The sequence below is a fragment of the Alnus glutinosa genome, chromosome 2 (assembly GCF_958979055.1).
Source record: "Alnus glutinosa chromosome 2, dhAlnGlut1.1, whole genome shotgun sequence".
Classification (NCBI taxonomy): Eukaryota; Viridiplantae; Streptophyta; class Magnoliopsida; order Fagales; family Betulaceae; genus Alnus; species Alnus glutinosa.
The window spans coordinates 31,201,751-31,226,622 of record NC_084887.1 but is presented as its reverse complement, the minus strand read 5'-3'; the positions used below and the strand labels follow the sequence as shown (position 1 = coordinate 31,226,622).

At 36.8% G+C, this 24,872-nt stretch overlaps 1 protein-coding gene across 1 annotated transcript; it reads right to left on the bottom strand.

Moving 5' to 3' along the window:
• Nucleotides 1-1,367: 1,367 nt before the first annotated feature.
• LOC133859443 (potassium channel SKOR-like) lies at nt 1,368-19,274 on the bottom strand. Its single transcript, XM_062294851.1, has 14 exons — nt 18,980-19,274; nt 18,495-18,788; nt 14,406-14,630; nt 14,059-14,122; nt 10,664-11,003; nt 9,754-10,049; nt 8,669-8,749; nt 7,716-7,814; nt 7,056-7,277; nt 6,059-6,244; nt 4,650-4,725; nt 4,248-4,542; nt 3,182-3,303; nt 1,368-1,792 (listed from the first exon to the last, which is right to left on the bottom strand). The coding sequence occupies exons 2-14, from the start codon at nt 18,779-18,781 to the stop codon at nt 1,551-1,553; spliced, it is 2,535 nt and encodes an 844-aa protein (XP_062150835.1). The 5' UTR covers nt 18,782-18,788; nt 18,980-19,274; the 3' UTR covers nt 1,368-1,550.
• Nucleotides 19,275-24,872: the final 5,598 nt, after the last annotated feature.

Below are 24,872 nucleotides of genomic sequence, written 5' to 3'. Positions count from 1 at the left end.
TTGCGTTGTAATTGCTAAGAAGGCAGTCTAGCTCTTGTATTCTCTCCCTTGTTTGTGTGAATCTCAATTCTAACCTAATTAACTTTGACTAAAATTGTATTTGGGACTGTGTTTTCAAACATGACGACTGAAATAATTGATTTTTGTGTGTGGTTGATTTGTTTTGTTATTTGGATCGTGTTTTCAAAAAATTGGGAACTTTGACTAAAATAATATTTGGGATTGGTTGAAATTTCTTTGGGAATTTTCTTCATTCATGTGATTACGAATATCGTTGATTTACAATAGCCAACTACTTGCTTGTTTGGCTGGTTAGACGGATCTTTTAATCTTTTAAACATTGTCTGAGGTTTTATTAGTTCGAGGTTGTATTGTCTTATATTTCAAGATTGAAATTCGGTGCAATACTTTAGTTTTTCTTTTAAATGAATGGCCCAGATTTCGGTAGTACACATGCAAATGAGATGATGTATAATTGATTTTTGTGTGTGGTTGATTTGTTTTGTTATTTGGTTAGTGTGTTCAAATTGAGAACTTTGACTAAAATAATATTTGGGATTGGAAGGAATTTCTTTGAGGATTTTCTTCATTCATGTGATTAGGAATATTGTTGATCGACAATAGCCAGCTGCAAGCTCGCTGGGTAGACGGATCTTTTAATCTTTTAAACATTGTATGAGGTTTTATTAGTTTGAAGTTGCATTGTCTTATATTTCAAGATTAAAATTCGGTGGAATACTTTAGTTTAAGTTATTCTTTTAAATGAATGGCCCAGGTTTCAGTAGTACACATATGCAAGAGAGTTGATGTGACTTGCACGCACAGGTGTGGCTTGCCTATTCCCAACTCGGCCATTGGCAGTAGTTGAAGACTCGAAGGGGTGGTTGGGCACCTTAACCCAACCATTGGGGGCGGTTGAACAACCATTTTTGGCTATAGGAATGGTTTAACCATCCCAACTAGGTCATTGAAGTGGTTTAGCCACCCTAATGACCAAGGGGATGGTTCGGCCACCCAGAAGTAGGTCTTTGTGGGTGGCCAAACGACCCCCAATGATTGGGTTATGACCACTAGGGTGGTTCGGCCACTACTGTGACTTGTACATAGCGCAAACCATATAAGTTGATACGAACCTATGTCGGCTCAATTAGGATAGACCAGATAAGCAAAAAGCAACAGCATGGTTCTCAGTTCATCACAGTAATGAAGCTTTTAAATTCCTCTCTTTGCTAGTCAGCAAAATAAACTCAATAAAGGCTATTTAACAGCTTAAGCTTCAGCCGATTTGGCAACATCCAAATTCATATATAATGAAATATACTAAGTACAGGAGACTATATATATCGAAAGGTGACGTAAAGGAAACAAATTTGAACTTATTTGTATCATAAATTACTCTTAAAAGTACATAATTGTAAAGCAAATATATATTATACTGATATGCATATTGTATGCATATAATGCAGATATGCTACAATGCTGACTACATATACGATAAGGTTGCACACAAGATGATACAAAGACTAGTACTAAATTATATTGCTTGAATGCTAATGTGTTTCGGTGACTAAATACAGCTTCTGGCCATCATTAATCATGTCCACATCAAGAATTTTACCTCCATCTTCTGATAATATACAGGAACAACTTGAAATTTCTAGATGCTCGGCTGCTGTTTTGATAAGCTCTTCAATTGTATGTGGCACCCACAACACAATTCCGCGTCTTCTATTTTCTTTAGGATCCCACGGGTGGAAGGGGAACACCGTACACTTTTTTGAGAGCATTTTATCTGTAAATGGAAACAGAATTTCAGTTATTTACTCCCCATAGTTTCTCTACCAAAGCAGCCCACAGAAAGGACTAGTTAAAAAAGCTCCTGGAAGGTAAAACAGAAGAATAAAACGAGCAGATCACACCAAGTTAGATTTTTATCCTGAAATTATCATACAGATTCATTCTTTAGATACCTCTTCAACTATCAACAGCCCAAGTAAAAAAAATAAATACATAAAAAAAGGAGGAGGAAAAAAAAGAAGTGTAGCATCACATCACATCAAGAAACTAAGAGGTTATTCTGTAATTCACCCAAACAATTCTAACAGAGGTGAACCACAATGATATCCTTATTCTTTTTGGAAGACAGCATCACCCATCTTCTACCCCGCCCCCCCCCTCCCTCTTAAGTACAGAGTGGTGGGTGAGAGGTCGAAGGTTCTAATCGCACAGGTAATACAAGTTAAATACCAAATAAAGAAAGAGAAGCATAAAAATGGTATCACTCATCTATTTTCTTTATTTGCTAACTTTCTGCAATGTCAAACCTGGTATAAACCTGGTTTAAACAAAATATTCTGCTCCGTCTTAGCAAAAAGAAGATCATTTCCCTCGTACGTTCAAGTCTTGGGATGGGCCAAAATGTAGGGGAAAAAAAAAAAATCAACATAGGCTTTGACAGATCATTTTTTTTTTTTTTGTTCAGAGTCCAAGTCTAGGTCCTCTACAGGTGTTCTAAATTGGCATAATGCCTCCTTTTGTCTACCCAAACCTGAAACTTTCCAACCCAACACACTAGTTCCATTACCCAGCTGTAATTTAGTAAAGCAACATCTATCAGACTTCGGAGCGTTTTCCAAGCTTTATTCTTCTTTCTATTTCTCCGAAGAAAGCAAGCCATTTACTGTAACAGGTGGATTCACTGTTACTGATGTCTAAGGCTTGGATTACGAATTTGTACATGGAAATGGAAAAGAAATAGAAAGAAAGTGATGAATTGATGTAAGAATGGAAGAAATATTCAGATCGGATTGATGAACGTAGAACACTTCTATTGAAAATAGAAAAATACAGATATGGCAACTTCAAGGGTGCCAGACCTCCGTGAACATTCGAGGTGCTCAGCCTCCATTTTCAGTCTAAGACTGGATACCAATTTTCGTACCTAATACCTATTACAACTCTTGTTTATATAGACTACTAACCTATTCATAACCCATTAAGCTATTAAGGCCATAAGCCCATTAACCTAATGTACCTATTACATTCAAAGCCCATTAAACTATTAAGGCCAAAGGCCCATTAACTAACATACCCATTACATTTACCTACTTTCTGGTGATTAGATTTAGTTGATTCCCACATGTTTGCATAATAAGAGCTAATCATAGAGCTGTTCCAATACCTGTGGTTTCTTGGGCAGAATAGGGGAATTCTGATAACTGAGCCAACTTTGCATCTTCCAGTAGCTTGATCAAATTTTTGTTTCCACACTTTCGGCCTTCATCAATTGGGCTGTTTCCCCATCTGTAGAGGTAAAATGGCAAAAAAGTGATATAGTTTTCAGAACAATGAAATAGACTAATCAACTGTGAATAAAAGGAATTCTTAATCCTCTTTTCCTACTGCAGGAGGAAAGAAAACAAGGGCACAAAAACTGAGAAAGGAGGAAAACTACAACATGAGCCATGTATAACACTGCTTTATAATCAAAGGTTAAAACTATATAGAGCTACCAGTAGGTTAGGTTGGATCAATGATAAGGATGAGTTTCAAGATGCCTTTTTCTTGATAAGTAGTTTCAAGATGCCACATCATACGATACTGAGAAAGCAACCTAAACAAGTAAAGATCTAGCAGCTCCACGTCCTTGAGAGAAAACCCCATCTCTCATTTAGTGAAGTCCAATATTTTCATTGGTCCACTTTCTATTAATGAAGTTCACTTTTACTATGAACACTATGGTTAAAAGGTGCACAAGGTATAGGTACACAGATTTGAGGCAAAATGAAAACATGGCATTTGCAGTCTTGATCTCAGAGATCATGTTTGTATACATTTGAATACTAGAGCATTTCATAGGATACTTCATTGTTTAATCATGTCATGTTGCACGGCATAAAATGATTGATTTGCTATGTAAACAAAAATTTTACAGTAATATGATTGAGGAAAACAAAAATCTGGTCATACTCTTGAGGAGGGGAGAGAGAGAGAGAGAGAGAGAGAGAGAGAGAGAGGATCAATGGAACTTCTCCCCAGATATCATTAAAACAACAGTATCAAATAACCGGCTCTATTAGGGTTTTGGATGGCATGCAAAAACTACAGATCATAAAGTAATTCACTGAAAGGGTTCATCCATATCTAGTTAGGCTTCTATAATAACTGCAAGTCGGCTCATATATTGAACTCATAGGATTAAGCCTTACTGAAAAACCCAAAAAGCAAAATGAATATTTGAATTGTACCTGTCCTTTGAGAAAACGTTAGCCCCGGCTTCTACTAGCAACTGCGCAATCAAATATAATCCTTCGGAGGCAGCTACATGAAGTGGGGTTCGATGATCATAGTCTCTGGAGTTTGGATCAATACCATTGGATAAAATCCTTTTAAGAAAGTCTGAATCCCCCTTTGCAACAGCGGTACAGAGAACGCTACCAGGACAGTCAATGTTCAAGGAGGCCCCTTCTTTAAAAAGTAAAGCAGCAATTCGATCATGCCCATTCTTGATGGCTTCAAGTAAAGGTGTATTCCCAAAATTATCTATGCAAAACAATAAACCACATGTGATACTATGGAACAGGTAACAGAATGAAATTTACATAAAGCAGAGCAAAGAAGTATGCTGATTTATCACATAAGAAAGATACCTCTAATATTGATGTCTACTCCTTCCTGAACAAGGAAAAGTGCGACATCTTCATGTCCTCTTGATGCTGCAAGATGCTGTTGAAAATAAAGGCTCCACTCAAACATAAGCAATGCTTTCTTTCTTTCAATATTTTTATAATATATGTTGTGTTAATGGAGGGAGTAAACTACAAACAACAAATTATATTGGAAAGTTTTCTAACATAAGTTGCACCTGCCACCAACATGATTCCATGTATCTATCCTAGACATAAACCTGCTACTTTATGCTGCAGTTATAAAAGTGCAGTGCAGTTCTCCAATTGCATACATATATACATATGCACCCAACCAAACCTATCCACCCACGCCTCCACACACATATATTTACCACTATGGGTATGTATTCCATATTTCAATACTCCCTAATAGAAAAAGAGAAGGGACACTCACCATTTCTTTGAACTTATGTGGCAAGATGACTATGCAAATTAATTGGTGGGTGCCTAAATATTTGATCCTAATACCGTTCCAATTACAAGATTTTTTTCAAAAGCGAAGTTCAGAGAACACACCATTGAAGTTCGATGAGATTACTTATGAGGCTTCAACCTGAAATATTGCAATGAAGTTGCAGCTGGTGCAAAGTATCTGAATTAAAAGAAAATCAAACATTTTGAAACTGCCAAAGGGTTTGGTTGTTACGCAAGGAGATGGTGGACACTGAGAAGAATAGAGCTAATTGAAGATGTTTTTTCCTTCCTGATATGTTGAAGAAGGGAGAATCTAAGAAACTGGAGAATCGAGGCTGGCTTCATCATGGTAAAAGAGGTGGCTCTGGAAGGTTGGTAAGAGATAGCAAGGGGCAAGTGCCTTACGCTTTTACTGTTGCATATAAAGCAGAATTACTTACAAACTAAATTCTACTGCTTTTGGGACTACAAATTGCTAGGGTAGTGGAAAACTTCATCATAGCAACTGAATTTAGTAAAAAACCAATGACATAATGGTAAGACTTGCATATAAGACTTGGTATTTAAAACATTTTCTTAAGAAAATCTTGCACCTTTCTCAGAAATTAAGATCATTAGTCTAGAAACATCCAGAGAAAATACAGTTTTTTCTCTGTTAACAGTGGAAGTACAGTTGAAAATACAGTTTGATGCTCCATGAGGAACCTCGTGATGCATCATCTGATTGTTAGAGATGCCATTTGTTATATGTCTTGTATTCCGCAAAATGTTAATACATAATTAAAGAAAAGAGGACAAAGTTCGTTTAATCATTATATATAAACTAAGAAACAATTTCCATCAAGTATGCCAATATAACTTGGTATAAGACGAATCTTAAGAGAATAAGATAAAAATAGAAAGAGTGAAAAACTAATCATAAGACAAATCTAAAACATTAGTTAGAATTTCCATACCAAGGGTGACCTTCCATCATAATCTGTCTTGTTGGGATCAGCTCCGGTTCGTATCAGACCTTTTAGCTGATACAGATCTCCATGATAAGCAGCACTATTCACCTTCAAAGCAAGCTCAGCTTCTTGTTTTCCAATATGAAAGGTGATATCTGACTCCAGTTGCTTAATTCGATTCGACTCTTTTCCCTGTAAGTTATTGTATAAATTCTAGTCATCTTATTTACACACAATAGAAAACTAATATCAAATTTAACTAAAGAAACAAAAATAAAAAATAAAACAAAAAAGAAAAAGGAAGATTGCTCGAGATTTTGATGACTAGGTGTGACGTGCTACATCGCCTAGGTATGGGAATGAGGATGCGCTTATATGTACATCCATTCCCTTATTGACACACAACAGGTATTAAAGCCATGATGGCCATGAACCCATCAAAACTCTATAGTTAAGTATGCTTATGCAAGAGTAGTACCAAGATAGGTGACCTCCTGGGAAGTCCAGTTCAGGGGAGCCAAAAGCAGACAATATTGTGTCGTTTGGAGCGGGTCGTTATAAATGGTATCAGAGTCATTGACCAGCATAAGATGGGTAGAGCGTGCACAAGCCCATGAGGGTCACTAGTGAGCACTCCCTGGGACGTCAAGAATTGGATGATCCTATGAGGGTCGCCAGCGGGGACGCTACGTCCCAAAAAATGGTGATTGTGACTTCCCACATCGTCTGGGTATGGGAATGGGGATGTGCTAATATGTATAAGCACACCACTCTTGAGACAATATGTTTTAAAGTCGTGATGGTCATAAACCTATTAGAAGCTTATGCGAGAGTAGTACTAGGATTGGTGATCTTCTGGGAAGTCTGGTTTAGAGGAGCTAAAAGCAGACAATATTGTGTCGTTGGGAGTGAGAAGTTACACTGGCTTCAAAAATATTTCTATATTCAATTATATACTCTACTTCTACTAACAGAAGTTAATAGAAATTACAAAGTTAATTACCTCTAGAAGGTTGTTCAAGATTTTTCGACCATCGTAAAAATATATATCTAATACATTTGTAAAAGATTGTTTATCAAGCCGCAGAAGCCTGCATAGTTCACAAACACGAACTGTATAGGGCTGAGGAATGTTGCAAAGAATAGAAATTTCTCCACATGAGCTGTTAGGTTGTAGAAGTGAAACAGTATCTTCTGATCCATCTTCCCCTATACCTACCTCCTCCTGCACAGGACTAGTTTTGTTAGTCTTGTAAACATACACATGTTGAAAATGTCAGAATCCTTAACCTGCCCTTCTCAGGAAACAACATAATTGAACATCGCAATACATTGGGATATAGCCCAATACAGTTCAAAACAAAATCAAATGAAGGATATTGACTTGGTGACTATATTAAAGGATATATAACGCAGACCTAGCATACACTGAAAGCTTCATGCACCATGGTGAAACTACATAGACAAATAAAATGCAAGGTGATTTAATGACTGAACTACGTGTTAACATGCTCAAAGACAAACTCATACTTGAGGATACAGAAACCAAAGAAAAGATGATTTATCCAAGAAAAATATATAGGAAGAAAAGAAGAAGAAACAAAGCATAATGTTCAGCAAACAGAATGATCGACAGCAGTGACTATGGAATCTAGAATCATACCAGCACGCCATGACAGACAAAATACAGTTGATCTACCACATTTCCCTGTTCCATTATCACTTCTCCTGGGAGAAAAAACTCCTCATGGAGTCTAATAACCTGCAAGAACAAACAAGAACTTCATTAATTCATGCGAAGCCAAGGATTTCAATGCAACAAAGGAAATCCTCTCTGCAAATTTATGCACAACAACACTTCTGATTCTTACTCACACTTTTACCCCCATTACTATTTCAAGTCTACGTATTTTGAAGTGGCCTTTCTAAACATTGACATCAGTGTCCTTGCAATACAAAATGTTGCTGCCTAGGTTAAAATCTCTGACTTGATCACATCAAGAGATGAAACACACATACACACATACACACAAACTTTTTTTTTTTGATAAGAGAGATATCAATAAAAAGCGCAAAGCGCAATCAAGTACACAGGAAGTATACAAGAAAAGCAACTAGGAAGAAGAAGAAAACAGATCAAGGAAATCATTAAAACTAAGAGGTAAAGGTGCGAGGAACGCCGCCACCCAAGGATACAAGGAATGAAAGAAAAAGGAAATGAGTTCCTCAATAGATCTTTCTTTGTCCTCAAACTGCCTGTCATTGTGTTCCCTCCACAAGCACCACAGAATGCAACAAGGGACCATCTTCCACGCAACACACACACACAAACTTCAAGTGCACACTCTGTCCATGTCCTGTTTTTCAGGAAGTTGCCGTTTCATGTCACATCCATGTTCCATGTCCATGTCCATGTAAAATATTTGCAACAGACATTGGCTGTTCCAAAAGAAGTACAAAGACCCTGAAGCAACATTACTTTTTCAATGCTATCCTAGAGTCTAAAGCTGATTGAGATGTCAATCACAAATGAAGTCCATTATCAATGGCAAATGGAGTCCACAAAATGACTTATAAATATTTATTATCAATTAAGCAATGGCAACAAATACTTACAATCTGATTGATGAATTCTGAAGAGCATCCCCTAAAGAGAGAAACCTTTTCAATGTACGGCAAGTATAAAGTTTGGGAAATCTGCAAAGAACAGTCAACTAATTATGATTAGTTCAAACTTGTTGACAAAACATTTAATTTAATTAACCAACCGATATGGGATACATGAGGCTCAAGAAAAATAAAAAATAACGATGAAAGAAAGTTTGAAAATAGGTTTGATACCTACGTGGGCTGTTCTAGATACTATCAAATCTTACGATTGTGTTTCTTTGCATTAGGGAGCTAGCAGTTTCTCTTTTTTTTTTAGTTTTGCTTGGATATAGAAATCATGATTTTCTACTAATGTCTAGATTAGCTGGACATGGGCTGTAGTAGTACCCTATTGAAGGGCCTTTTTATTGATTTGGTTTATTTGCTTGTGGTCCTTTACATAGTTTTTAGTTTGGTTTTAGTACTTTTAATATTACGAGTCCAAGTCTAACTAGGATTAGAAGTGTTAGAACTGTATGTGTGTTTGATGAGAGAGAACTTTGATTACAAAGTTTTAACCATAGTGGTTTTTTTTTTTTTTTTTTGGATTTAGCTCAAGGCATGTACTAGATGTGCAAATGAAAGACTAAGTAGGATCTGATGTTTTCCAAAATTAGAAAACTTATTTCTCAGTTTTTTTGGATACACATAAGAGGCATCAGGATCAGAATATTGACAAGTATAGTAATATGGCTCCCTTGAAAGTGCCTCTGACACTTAGCGAGCAATTACTGAGAACATGCTGGGTACATAAAAGATGCAGTTGCGGACCGATTCAAACTACTCAGTTAACTAATACATCACATGAACAAATGCCACCAAAATAGTATATGTTCTTGGGTTAATATAGAAAACTGAAACTAAACCAAAGAAAGAACAATAAACAATAAGAATTCTGAAAAAACTCAGATAGGAAAGCGTGAAATTGCCAGAAAGCTTAGCAATCAGCAGATCAATTTTTTTATTTTTTTATTTTGTTTCTGAGCAGATGAAAAAAAGAAAGTAGATACTAGTAATACTTGAGGTTCAAAAATGCCCCTCTTTCTACTTACCCTAGCCCGTATAGATATGGGGATGTCCTGAAGAACAGCAGCCTCAGTGTAGCTACTCTCATACTGTAAGCGCACGTGGCCTTTAATTTGATTACGGATTTCCCTCCCAAGTCTATTTCTGTTCATATATTTGATGAGATCTGTCATTTTGTCCCTGAATTTTTCTGTCTTTGATCCTTTTACAATCAATGCTGTCATGTTACCAATCAAATAAGCACCAAGAACCATGTCAAAAGAGACATATATCATGATGAATATCATTTCCCTAATATTGACTGCATGAATATCTCCATAACCTGCAACAGAAAGAGGCATTACTTTAAGTATACAATGAGAAAGTTTGTGCAGTTTCAATTTGTCTCACAATTGTAAATGGGAGGCAAGTATTCACTATAATTAAATTCATCGCAGAATATAGATCTGCGCATTATTAAATGTGGGTAAATCATCAAAAAGCACAAATTATTACCTGTAAGAAGTTACTTGACAACATCTTGTACCCAAGAAAGTTAGGAAAAAGAATATGGTGTAAAGAAAATTAGGAAAAAATTTCAGTAAGTTTGTGTAACATACATTTAATTAAGCACATGTATTGAAGAGCTTTAAGGGAGGAAAAAAAAAAAAATCTTATCCTTAAAGTAAAGCACGCCAAAATTTCAACAGACTACATACTTTGTCCCCTCCCACTTCCCCTAGAACAAAACTTATTTTAATTTTCTTCTAGACAATTTATGGACAACTTTTATCATGACTCATTAAAGCGTTAATCACATATGTGTTTTACCCCAAAAGGATTGGTTGAAATTACAACTCATGAGATGACGATTCACGAACCAAATGCCCATCACAAAAACCATAACAATTTTTGGTTGTATTTAGTGATATAGAAGGTAAAAGATAAATAACTTACCAACAGTGGCCATGGTAACAATTGCAAAATATAAAGACGTTGTGTACCGCTTCCAAAAGTCAATCTCTCTGAAATGTGAATAACTATAGTCACCCAGCTTTAAACTTCCAATCCATGTATAACCCTCTTCAGCAGGAGGCAGAGTGGTAGCCAAATAGTAAAATATGCAGGCTGCAGTATGTGTGCAATAGAGTTCAACAGCAAGAAGCTTTATAATCCTAGTAAACATGTAATTTATACGTATATCCTTCTCCATCTTTTGAACAAATTCCGTGACTTTGCGAACCCGACATAACCTGATCCATAAAAGGTACTTCACTTCCTCTCTTTTTCCACTAGCCTGTTCAGAACAGATTTCTAAAAATGATTACAGAAAGAGCAACAACTTAAAAAATAAATAATTGGGAAAATTTTACAATTTCAAGTTATCTTAAAAATATGCTGTAAATTTTCTCAAATCACAGATCCTATTCTACATTACTTGGAACTTCTTGGAATACCTCTGTGCTTTGCCTTATCATGGATACTTAGTCGACAGCAGTATAACAAGATGTCATGGTAAAGAGTGTTGGTGGGGGCAGTCACAAAAACCTCAATGCATAGAAAAACATGGTTCCTAGAACCAAAGCCCACCCCTTTCTTCAAGAAAAATTACATCTAACTAAATCTATTATTGGGGAAAATATACTTAACCCCCTCAAATTGACACCCATGTTACAAAGACGCCACCAAACTACTATTTGTAACACTTGACCCTCCTCAAACTACCATTTTGTTGCAAAAAGCCCCTCCATTAGTTGTTAGCATTAAAATGGATGGAGAATGGTGCACGTGACCTACACGTGCATATTTTGGACTTGAAATGCCCAAATTTTCCTAAATTACCTATTATAAAGACACCTTTAACCTACCAATTTGTGACACTTGAGCCCCTCAAACTACTATTTTATTGCGATTTGGCCCATTCGTTAAATGTTGGCCTTAAAATGGACGAAAAATGCAGTTTATGACTTGCACATGCATATATTAGACTTGAAATATCCAAATTACCCCGATTTTGGAGGAAAACAAATACAACAGAATTTTTAAAAGAGAGATGAGAGGTTGAGGGGTGATTGACTACTTCTGGAGATAGTCAAATACCCGTTCAAGACAGAAGGGGTGGTCGAGCATCCCCTAAAGGCTTTTATGGGTGGACGACCACCTCTTGAAGGTTGAGGGGGTGGGTGACCACTCCATGAAGGCTTTTGAGGGTGGCCAAGTCAAGGTTGAGGGGTGGTTTGGCCACCCCCAAAAGCCTTAGAGCGGTCACCCCTTGTTTTGAGGGTGATCGAACCACCCCTTAGCCTTAAAAGGTTGTTGGACTACACCCAAAAGTCTTAAGGGGGTGGTTGGTGTACTTTAAAAGCCTTCATGGAGTGGTCGACCACCCCTCCTCTCTCTCTCTCTCTCTCTCTCTCTCTCCCTCTTTTAATTTTTGTTGTCTTTTTTTCCTTTAAGATCATTTGAACATTTCAAGTCTAAATCATGCACGTGTAAGTTACATACGTCATTTTTCATCCATTTTATTATCAATATCCAACAAAAGGACCAAATTGCAACGACATGGTAGCTTGAAGGGATTAACTATTAAGTGTCATAGATTTGTAGTTTGGGGTATCCTTGCAATTTGCAAATAGCAGTTTAGGGCAATTTGGGTATTTCTAGTCCAAAATATGCATGTGTAGGTCATGTGTGCCATTTTCATCCGTATTAACGCAAACAATTAATCAAAGGGTTTTGCCAAAAAAAGGGCACTTTGAAGGGGTGTTAGTTTGACAAGTATATATTTCCTTTTATTATGATTTCTTTTTTGGGTTAAATACACTTTTGGTCCCTAAGTTTTGAAAACTTTATTTTTTAGTACCTGAGTTTCGATTCGCATCACAGATGGTACCTCCGTTTTGGGAAAAGACGAAATTAGTACCTCAATTAGGTTTTCTATCCAAAAACTAACGGCCCGTCAGGTATCAACCCCTTGACACATGTCTTAATATAAAAACTAAAAAATTAAAAAAATTAAAAATCTTTAAAAAATAATTAAAAAATATTAAAAAATTGAAAAAGTAAAAAAAGAAAAAGAAGAGGAGCCACCCTCTTGACTGGTCTGGGGTGGCCGAACCACCCCATGGGGGATGATTCGGCCACCCCATGACAGGAAAAAAAAAAAAATCAAGGGTTTTGGCCCTTGGGAGTGCCGGGGTGGCCAAACCACCCCCAAGGGCCACGGAGGTGGTTTAGCCACCCGGCCCTTGGGGGTGGTTTGGCCACCCCTAATGGCCAAAACCCTTGAATTTTTTATTTTTTTTATTTTTTGTGGTGGTTCGGCCACCCCAGACTGATCAAGTGGGTGGCTGAGCCACCCCTCTTCTTTTTCTTTTTCTTTTTTCAATTTTTTTCAAGTTTTTTATTTTTTATTTTTAAAATTTTTTAATTAATTTTTTAATATTTTTTATTTTTTATATTAAAACACATGTCAACCCTTAGGGGTTGACACCTGGCAGACCGTTAGTTTTTGGACGGAAAACTTGATTGAGTTACTAATTTGGTCTTTTTTCAAAACGGAGGTACCATCTGCGATTGATAAACTCAGGTATTAAAAAATAAAGTTTCCAAAACTCAGAACCAGAAGTGTATTTAACCCTTTTTTTTTTTACTAGACAGCTAATATAATACACATTCTAGTGAATAAGTTTTGTAATCTAGCAGGGTTTTTCTCAATGAAAATTATTTATCCGTTATCATTTACATACCATTTGAATAGGCGGAATGGTAACAAAATAAGGAGCATCGTCAAATTCACAAAAATAGCATTGATATGAGAATATGAGATCATTGATTAAAACCAAACATATGTAAGATATAAATGACATTAATCATCTAATTGCCATCGCCAGCAACAGATTGGACACATTTAATATGCCCGCAACTATCAATAATTTTATGCTCAGAAGGTTATGAGAATACTCTATCGATTTTTCCATATTCCATCTACCAAATCTTAAATACAAACTAAACTAGAAACTTTGAAAGGGAAAAAGGGATAAAAAGCAAGGATTATGGAAGAAGAAAAAAAGAAAAAGAAAGAACAACGGTGAAGTTCTTAAGTGTTGTGAAGTAATGAAGACTTTCTGACAAAATTGTATTTTATATTGTGTCAGATAGCCCTCCACGCACATATGCTTATAAAAACAAAAAATAGAAAAATAAAATACAAACTTTACATAGGATTGATGGCAGAAACATGCAATTACTTGAGGAAAAAGAAAATATAACAAGACATTCCTTCAACATATTAAAAGCAAAAAAGAAAAGTGTTAAGAGACACCAGTAATGCTTAGAAAGAGTGATGATACCTTGAAGATAATATCCCAAGGCATACAAGCAAGAAGATCAATGACGAAACCAGATTTCAGGTACCTGCATTCAGGAATTAAAAAAAAAAAAAAAAAAAATCAGCAGTTAATTGAAGCAAAATGTATTAGTAATTCTAAAACATGACTATCATATAGTACTTCCATCTATGACATTGTTGGATTCCCCCTATAGCCCGTGTTTAGCTAGAAGACAGAAGACAAGGACTTGGACCCATTTTCCAATCTAAAACTCTTTCATTCCTATAGATGGTAAAAAGTTTTTCAATTGTTTAAATAGATTGGAAGTATGAGAACCCAGGAAATCGTGGAGGGAAGAGAAAACTGACCTGAGCGCAATAGGGTTGCGCTTATAGACCATTCGGTAGGTTTGGCTGTCTCTGAAGGCCACAAAGAACTGCAAGACAATGTCGACAAGGAAAGCTATCTGCCCAACAATGTCCAGTATGAAGAGGTTCTCGGGCAATCCCCGGAAGAAACCAAACTCCATGGGCGTGAAGAAGGACGAGTACACTGCCCATAACAGTATGAAGTTCACCCATGCCCGATACCACCTGCACTTTAACTTTCAAAGTCTTTTCTTCAACTGAAACAAATATGTAGCCTACCCAACACACAAACCCAGAGGGAAGTAACCCTTTTTTTTTTTTTTTTTCTTAGCATTAACCATTAAAATAAAATAATCTACAAAAGGAGGGGATGGACGAACAATCACCCAAAAACAGCAAATACAATGCATCAAATTAAAATTACAAATTAAACAAAAAATGATCCAAACAAATCTGGTCTCATAGTTCATTGATCAAAAGACCAAGGAAAGGGCCGCCTTGACGGCAGTATGTTATGTAGTCCAATGATTGGACCGCTAAAAAAAGGTGAACTGATAATGACTACGATCAGGTTTTCTCTATGAATTGGATATTTCATTTAGTAATGCCAAGGTTGATTCACTGAACGGAAGGAAAAGGGTGTTAAAAGCCAACTGTCTTCTTCCTAAGGGTGGAAATGCGATTACGGTTAGCGGTTATCACCGCTAATCGTAATGTAGGCAGTTAACAGTTATAAAATGTGGTATGTAGCCTAGGATTTCCCCCACTAGATAAAGCATGTTTTCTTTGACTAGCTTGAATGAAAAAATTTAGTTAATATTGGCCAAAAATATGAGAATTTTAAGCAAAAAAAAAAATGTTGCAATTTGAGATTTTGATCGAAGCAGACAGGATTTGGGGATAAGAACGGTATATGTTTTAACCCTTTCTCTACCCCGCTGTACTGCCTTAGTCTAATTATCTTTGTTTCTTTTCTTTCTTTTTTCTTTTTGAAGGGAAAATGTAATCATTTCATTAAAACACTAAAGGGTAACAAAGTTACATCCAGAGACAAACTCAGACCATAAAGGGACTCAGAACCATACAAATATCCCATTACAGTTACCCCAAATCTCAGATCATACCGATAGTTGCTACAAATAAACTTAGTCAACAGAAAGGTGCCTCTGCGTTGACATATGAACCTCTACTTGCCCTATGGAGTCAGTCACAAACAATCTGTGCTAAAAAGCAAAGACCAAGCTAAATCTAACACAGAGCAAACTATCAAATACAATCTGAAAACAAGAACAAGAAAACATCCAAAATTTCATGAAAAATATCAGATAACTTTCCACAACAGATGCCTTATATTTAAATAAGGGTGTTGGGAATGAATAGAAATTCCCTATGTATACATGTCTACTATTCATTCCTTATGTATTATTTTAATATAAAAAAATATATATTTAATTGATATAGGGAAGAGAGAAAAAGAATAAAATAAGAATAAAAAATTAATATTTAATTGATACAGGAAAATGTAAGAGAATCTATTGTGGAGTGTTTTCTTATACGGAAGCAAAAGTAATTTTGTTCTCTAAATATAAAAAAAAATGGTTGAAAATCTGCTGTTAGTGCTTTTACTTTCTAGGCGGCAAACAAGCAAACATTTAAGGAGGTTGTTTTTTTCTTTTCATTCCGTTTGCATGCATTGGCCAAAATCTTTATAAAATAAGATATAATCAATACGATGCCTTTACCAATGACCGTTAATGCAGCAAGAAGAAAAAAATTAATGAAAATGAGAATTCCAAAAAATTGGAGTTGGAGGAACAGATAAGTAGCCGGTAGTGACAGTAGCCACCGTAATTGTCTTCATAGGGTACTCTCTGAGTCTCTGGCCTTAACATGGCCAACCTGGCTACTGGCTACTGGCTACTGGTCAAAACCCGACAATCAGACCAGAAATATTAATTAAAATAACATAATAGGAAAATACCTCTAAAAAAAAGTCTGACAAATATCTAAAATTAATGGAAGAAATAAAGAAATATCAAAGATTGATCCATTGTTTCGTCACTACATTCTATTTATTTTCTCGTTTAGTTATTACCTAATTTTTATTGTCTTAAATCTGAACATCACCAGAGAAGGTCGAGTAGAGGTGCACATGCAAAATAAAGGACAGAGTTGGATGGCTTGGCCAAAACATAGTGGAATGTGAACTGTACCAGGATCGCACTGTTTCCATTAAGATTATTCTTACAGTTTTTGCCTCTATGTCTTGCTAAATGTTGGCTTTCAAAAGATTTGGATACTCTCTTTTTATTGAAAAAATCTATTAAACTCCATATTCTTGTTAAGTTAATACCAAATAAACATCATAAATAACTATGGAATATAGAACAAGTTTTGGGGAAGACTTAACATCAACCAGTTGAGTTTATGATTCTCCCTTGTAAGAGCATTTTCTTTTTAATTTAAAGTCATAATATAAACCACTCTTTTATCTCACTATTATCTCATTTTATTCACGTAATATTGACAATTAATTCTTAGATCAGTCTGTTTTTTTTTAAAAAAAAAAATTGGAAAAAGTTTAAATATCCCTATCAAACTACCGCTTAATTATCAATATCTCTCCCAAATTACCAATTATGTCAATGTTTCCTTCAAACTACTAAAAAATGTCAATGTCTCCCTAAAGACCAATAAGAAGACAAAATGACTATAAATTTTTTTCAATAAGACAAAAATGTCTTTATAAATTTGAAAAAAAAAAAAACTAAAACTAAAACTAAAAAAATAATAATTTAAAAAAAAAAAACTAATTTTGAGGGGAAAAAACTAAAAATTATAAAAACAAAGAACAAAAACCAGTTTTTTTTTTGTTATTCGTTTTTTTTATTACTTTTTGTTATTTTAGATTTTTTTTAGTTTTTTTTTTAAAAAAATAATAATAATTTTATGAATGGTATTTTTGTCATTAAAAAAGACATTGACATATTTTAATATTTTATGGGAGGACGTTGACACAATTGATAGTTTAAAAAAAAATTAACAATGAATTATGTGTAAAGACTAATTGTTTTTATCATGTTAGCATAATAAAATAGCACTAGAATAAAAGTATAGTTTTTACCGTTACTCTAAACTTTATACTAATAAATCCTATATGGACTCTACATCTATCAATGGTGTCGCTTGTGTTCCATTATATTCGCATGCCCGCAATTCAAGGATCAATCAACAAATTATTTGCGTCACGTTTTGAGATAGGCCAGCAAACCTTATGGTTCACATACAGCAGAGACACACAAAATCATGGTCCTAGTGTCGCAGTCAAACCGCGATCATCACGGTCACAGTCCCTGTCAATTGTCATCGTCCTCCGATTAAAAAAAGAAAAATGCTTGTTACACAACAGGTTGTGCACTTGTTGTGCACAACCTGTTGTGTAAGTAACAAAGCTCTTAAAAAAACGCGCGGACCACCAGTGACACCAAAACCTTTTCCAGCTAAATCCCCACTCACCCAGCTGTAAAATCTACAACCGTCGATTTCATCGGTTTCAAAAAGTCAAAACAATGACTACGACGTGGTCACTGGTCCAGCCCTACAAAATCTTCGGGAGACCCATCCATTATTTCACCGCCACGTATTCACCGGTGGCGGGAACGGCGGCTTCTTAACCACCCATACAAAAACTTCTCTCTTCTCATTCGTATCTATCCTCATCTCCCCGAGAGCATATTTAGACTCAAAATCTACAACCGTCGATTTCATCAGTTTCAGAAAGTCAAAACAATGACTACGACGTGGTCACCGGTCGAGCCCTACCAAATCTTCGGGAGACCCATCCATTATTTCACCGCCACGTATATACCGGTGGCGGGAACGGCGGTTTCTTAACCAACCATACAAAAACTTCTCTCTTCTCATTCGTATCTATCCTCGTCTGAGTCATCTCCCCAAAAGCATATCGAGTCGGAGTCCAAACTCGAAACTATTACTACTACTTCGATGTTAAACTATCATATATAATAGCTTGATTTAAATTAATAAATAAATAAATAAAACAAATACGAGAAAGACTGGTGGTGGTACCGGTTATCGGGATGGATGACGAGGCCTTGAGAGAGGTCTCGGATGCCAAAGAGGAGGCTCTCGCGACTAAACTTCCGGCGAGTGGAGTCGAGCCCCAACTCGTTGGTGATCAGATTGAAGCGGCTTCCGCGCGACGATTTGATCCGGTCCCTCACGTCCTCCAGTTCGTACTCTTCCCCATTCTCCCCCACCCGCTCCTCCTCTTCCTCTTCTACCTTCCACACCACTCTCCCGGACATCTCCGTCGATTTCCGATTCTGAACAGGACTCGGTCCGGTTCCTCTCATATTGCACCTGCGCAACACGAGGATTCGCGCAATGATTGATGATCTACTACTACTTTACATCTTCGAGCATTAATTACGACTTCGATTATAGCCACAAAGTTCTCAATAAATCCCTCACATTATCACAATCACAATAGAAAGAAGAAAAAAAATCCGGAAAAATTGTACGTGTATGGAAGAGTCTAACCGTTGATATACCTTTTGGAGGAAAAAGGACGAGGATTTGACGTTGGGAATCACGAGGAAAACGGGATTTGCCAGTGACGTCGTCCCGAACGGCTGATCACCGTACCGTTTGGAACAAATATAGCCGCCCAGTTTTCCACGGAGATCGTAAGGTCCACAAATAATCAGGGGCGTTTACGAATATATTCAACAAATTTAGAAAGGAAGAACGAAAGAGATAGCTAGAGGGCTACTAGGAGCCGTCAAATTTATACGTGAGAATGAGATCAAGGACTACCAGCTGATACTGACAATTCTGACATATCCGCTGAGTTTTTAGTGCACATTTTAAGGCGTACAGCAATGGTTTTATAGATTAATTATTAATTGTATTTGTATTAATTAATGTTTCTAGTTTGGCGTGGGTTTAATTTTTTTTTTATAAAATAGATTATACCATGAAAATTATGAAATAAATAATATAAACGGAGCGTTTCACAAGCATGCTCTAACAAGTTCAATCAGGACGTACGTGTTGCTGGAAAAATACGGGACGTAAATCGATTCCGCAACTTGCGTATTTGATTTTTTATTTTTTTAGCATATTTGATGTTTGAATCAGCAACTAATATTTAGCCCAGAATATATTTCTGATCCAAATTCAACGCAACCTTCTATATTTTCTGAAACAGCATGCCCTTCCCTCGTAGGACCAGAACATAACAACTGTCAACTGGTCTGTCTTGGCCTCTATATTATTGGAAAAAAATTAACAAAAAGGCACCTTATCGATTATTTTTATAATATTAATTTAAATTATTATCTCTGCCAAATGCCTTTTTTTTTTTTTTTTTCTGCGATAACTTACAATGTTTACAATAAAAATAAAAAAGGTAGAATAATATTTTTACCAAAAGTTTACAGAAATTTAGTACCAAATGATGACGCATTTGCTTTTTGTTTGGAGATCACTCGATATCCACTCAAACTAGTTGTTTTTAAAACTTAATTTTAAAGCAAAACTCCATGGAAAATATAGAAAATTAATTAAACCAGCCGCAATATGAATACTTTTTTTTTTTTGGTTTCCTAGGCCAACAGCAACATGCAAGAAAACAAGAGAGACCGACAATTAATGTAGTTGTTAATTAAAATATTGAAATGCTATCCAGTTCATTTGCTTATTTAGGTAAACCCACTGATCGATCATGCGTCATGGCATATTCATATTTCCAGGGTGCTTGCTGATCGATTAATTGAGGGGGCCGGGGCTCCTTAATTCTGTTTGTGAGGGCTACCAATTAGTTCGATCAGTGCCCTTTCCACTAAGATTACTAGCAAATTAAAGGTTTAATTGTACATATATAAAAGATAATTAAAGGTTTATAATTGGTGCCTTCAACTTTGTTTTGGCTGCTTCTTCCCCTAAGATAATGCTTTTATAAATTAGAGGGATTATATTATATGTTACTTCTAATGACATGACAGGAAGATATAATGGACTTTAGGTGGACAATATTCAGTGAGTGGTCAGTTAATTATCTAAAAGAATCGACTATTAATTTCATTGAGATAGAAGGGAAAAATGAAAGCTCATTCTTTTTTTCTTTTTTAATAATGTTCTAACGCGCTTCATCACCATCTTCACCGACCTACCCACTCTCTATCACAGCCTCACGCACCCGTGCGTGAGGCGCTACCATCTTTGTCGTTGGAGCTGCTAATGTTTTGGGCTTGATGGTTTATTTATGTTATTTTCTCTATTTTTTATGTTGTGTGATGTTGCTTTCATTGGATTTTAGGCTATTAGCATCCCTGCTGATGTTTGTTTATGTTTCTTTGTTGGCCGGGGTTCAGGAGGGGTTGAGAGACCTTTCGAAATTAATGTTTCTTTCAATGCCTCTTGGTTGTACTGTCTTTGATACACCTTGTTTAACCACCTTAATTGGCAGTCAATTTTTTCTTTGTGTTCATGCTAAATATCTATATGGCCGCTTCCTTAATTCATTTGGTGCATTTTCTTTTAATTTATGTTTATCCGCATCGGCCTGGTTGCTTTGAGGCTTATTGTTGGGTTGCCCGTCCCTTTATTGTTGTTGTTTGTAAGTTCATTCTTTTTGTACTTATAAATTATATATATATATATAAGGTAATGTATTACTTGACACAATGACATCATATATACGAGTATTGGGTCAATTTGGGGGAGCACTACCATTTCAAAGGGACGAGGGAAATGGGGGAAAACATGCATGCACCGCAGTCGGCATACTTCAAATATAATGGAAATCCGCCGTGCCATAAATTAACCAGAGTCTGTTCTTACCTCCATAGTTGCCAATGGGATTTGTCTTAAATGCTTTATATATATAACGAAAACCAGTGGCCAACTCAATTATATATACTCGTGTTTCATCACATGCTTTATTGGAGAATCTTCACGCTAATGACTCTGGCTTCTATCTGCATCAAGAGAATCAAAACTGAGGTGGATCACTACGTTTACCGATATTTGTAGGCGTAGCCATTAAAGTAATGACGCTATCTGCAACATTTTCTAAACGCGACAATTAACCTTTCTGCCAAATCTATTTTCAAACTAAATAAATCCATAGGGTTGTTTGGCAAACTACTTTTAATTTTTCTTTATTTTCACTTCTAGCTCTTAAAAAAAAAAATTCTAACTTTTTTACATTTTTTATATCACATTAATCATTTTTTTATTGTACTCTTTATACTGCTCGATAATAAGAAGTAAGAGACACTTCTACTCTTTATACTGCTCGAGCGATACATGCTTGATCGCCGGGCTAAGTAAAGAGAGCCCGTAACCTGAGTAGGGGCAATAATGTGATCGATGAATTTGACCCAGTGTGGTCGATCGGATTAATCTTGGTGGCCACTTGCTGGCCCGCCCGTTTCAAACCCAAGAGTAGAGACCTGCGGGTTATTCTCTAAAGAAGGAGGACTTCCCCGCTTCTGAAGGGTGTTTCTAAATTCAATGTAAAAATCGAAATCCTTTTTGGTTCTTGGGAAATCCTTGTAGCTAGCTAGCCTGCCGGAAAGCTCGCAGCCTCATTCGGGAAAATGATTCCCAAAATGTTATCCAATCGATCCCCTCAAGACCGATCTTGTGTTCCTGAAGTGGGTCATGAAATCAGTCATTGATAAATTAAGCTCGTGAAAACCTTGATCGCTATCCGGGCTAATCAGTTCAGTTTTTCCCTCAGATAGCCAACCATCAAGCCCACCTTCAGGCGTTTAGCTAAGTGGGCACCTTTCCTCCCCTTTTTTTTAAGTCGTTTTTCTTAGACTCGAGTGGTATAAATTTGGCTTTGATTCGTACAACTTTATTTTTATTATTTTTAACTTTTAATGGGAATGTCTTAATTAAGTAATTAAAAGGATACAAATGAATTTTCTTTTGTAATCTAATAGATATAGTTTGAATTGTTATAATTGTGAGTCTTGATATAGATATATTTGTATGTGTAATATATATGAGGAGAGCCCCTTCTATCAGGCAAGGGCAGAAAACCCTTGTTTTCTGCCCACCAATTACATTTTGACACATCACAAAATTAAAAGACCCTTTTATTAATTTTGCAAGCCACCCTTTTATTAAGAGACTGCCTTGCCCAAGCAGCATTCCGCCACAGCCAGGCCGGGCGCCGCCGGCACCGCCCAGGCCAAACCACGCCGGAACCGCCCAGGCCAGACCACGGACCCGCTGCCACCGACCGGGTCGGAACACCAGCCAGGCCAAAACCAACGCCCGTAATGGACCCACTGCCAGCAGCGCCCACGCCGGAAGACGCCGCCAACTCCCGAGTCGGAACACGCCACCGACCGCCCAGGCCGGAACACGCCGCCAACTCCTGAGTCGGAACACGCCACCGAACGCTGCTCCTCCTACGGATCGACGTCCACCCGGCCGACGAAATGGTTGGCCTGAAAGCCACCCCCAGGTTCGGGCCAACCCCATACCTCGGGGGTGGCCGCGCGACCTCCCCATGGACCGGGGGTAGCCGCGCGGCCACCCCCCAGTGGTCAGGGGTGGCCGCGTAGGGCCAAGGGTGGCCATCGGGCCAGCCCTAAATGGATCTAGGGTTGGCCCGAAGGCCACCCCCAGACCCCGGGGATGGCCGCGCGGCTGCCCCATGGACCGGGGGTAGCCGCGCGGCCACCCCCCAGTGGCCGGGAGTGGCCGCGCGGCCATCCCCGGCCAACTTTGGGTCCAAGCAGTTCGTCTTCTCCTTCCCGTTCGTCTTCTCCTTCCCGTACAGGGACTACCCACCACGTTCGTCTTCTCCTTCGAGTTCCGACGCCGTGGAGTCGCCGATCCAGCCGTGGAGCTGCCGCCGAGCTCGAGGTCCGGCGTGGCCGCGTGGGGCAGTGGCTGGGAGGAGGATTTTTGGTTTTTGTTTTTTTTCTTTCTAAAGACTAAAACTCTAAAGAGAATAATCCAGTGTTTTTGCCTACACTTTCATTTTTGTGTTTTTTTTGTTTCTTGCTGATATGTCAACTTGCTATTGGTGGGCAAAAAGGTGGTGGTTTTTGCCACCACCGAATAGAAGTTATTCCCATATATGAGTGGATTTGTGTGTATGTGTGTGTAATGAATGCTTATACATACTATATATAAAACAAACATATACACTCGAGATATTAGATTGTTTAAGATTCAAGTTAATTTATATAATTAACTTACATAATTTTTTTAATAATAATTAATTAACTAATAATTAGTGTAGATTTACAAAAAATAAACAATCATAACGTTTACTTTATATATGCAATGAATATTTTAATTGAATAACTTATGAACAAGGCTACAAGCTCGAGTTTGTTCGAAAATAAATAAACGGAATATCTAGCTCACTCATGTTCAAAAAATATTAATAGAATCAAGTTTGAAAATTAAATACTCGTCTCAATTACAATCATAGTCTCAAACTTTTGTTTTGATGACTGAAAAAAAAATTTGACACAGGTTAGGCACAGTTTTCTCTCTATATCCACTTTATTTGTCTAAATTTCCTCTCTTCTCTTTTTTTTTTTTTTTTTTTTTTTTTTTTTTTTCTTCCTATTTCTAGATTGTTGCAATTTGTCTTCTAATCTGAATTTTAATAATGTTATACATTTTTAATTTTGTTTGTCTTCTGTGTTGGTTCTTTAGAGTTTTGTAAGTTTGATTCACATGGAGAAGATGGCCTTTGTTCCTTTGACAAAGGATGATTTGTTGCAAAATTTTGCAATAAAAAATATAATGAGGATAAGAGGTACTTGGTATACCTTCTCATGTGGATTCTAATATTGTCAATGGCTGTGATGGTGTTCCTCCTATATACAACCTAATGACAACTTTGTTCTAGAGTATGAAGTTAAGCATTGCAGAAAGCTCTTTGAGGGACCGGAGAGTTGGGTTGATATCTTGAGAGAGGCCTATTTTCTCTGTTTTGATGTTGGGTGATGTTGCTTTCTTTGGGTTTAAACATCCTTATCGGTGTTTGTTTTTGTGTTCTTGTTAGGGTTTGAGAAGGGTTGATGGATCTTTTGAGATTCGTGTCCCTTTCAGTGCCGGTTGGTTGTGCCGTTTCTGATACACCTTGTCTAACCGTCTTAATTGATAGTCAATTTTTTTGGTATTCGTGCCAAGAATCTATAAGGCTACGTTATTTATTTAATGTATTTCTTTTGATTTCTATTTATCCACACTAGCCTTACTTTATTGTTAGGTTGTCCAGCCTTTTATTGTTATTGTTGTTGCTTGTAGGTCGTTCTTGTTGAACTTAACTACTTACTTAAAAAAAAGGGTGATGTATTACTTGACACAATTACATCATATATACGAGTATTGGGTCAATTTGGTGGAGCACTACCATTTCAAACGCACGAGGGGAATGGGGGAAAATATATGCACCAC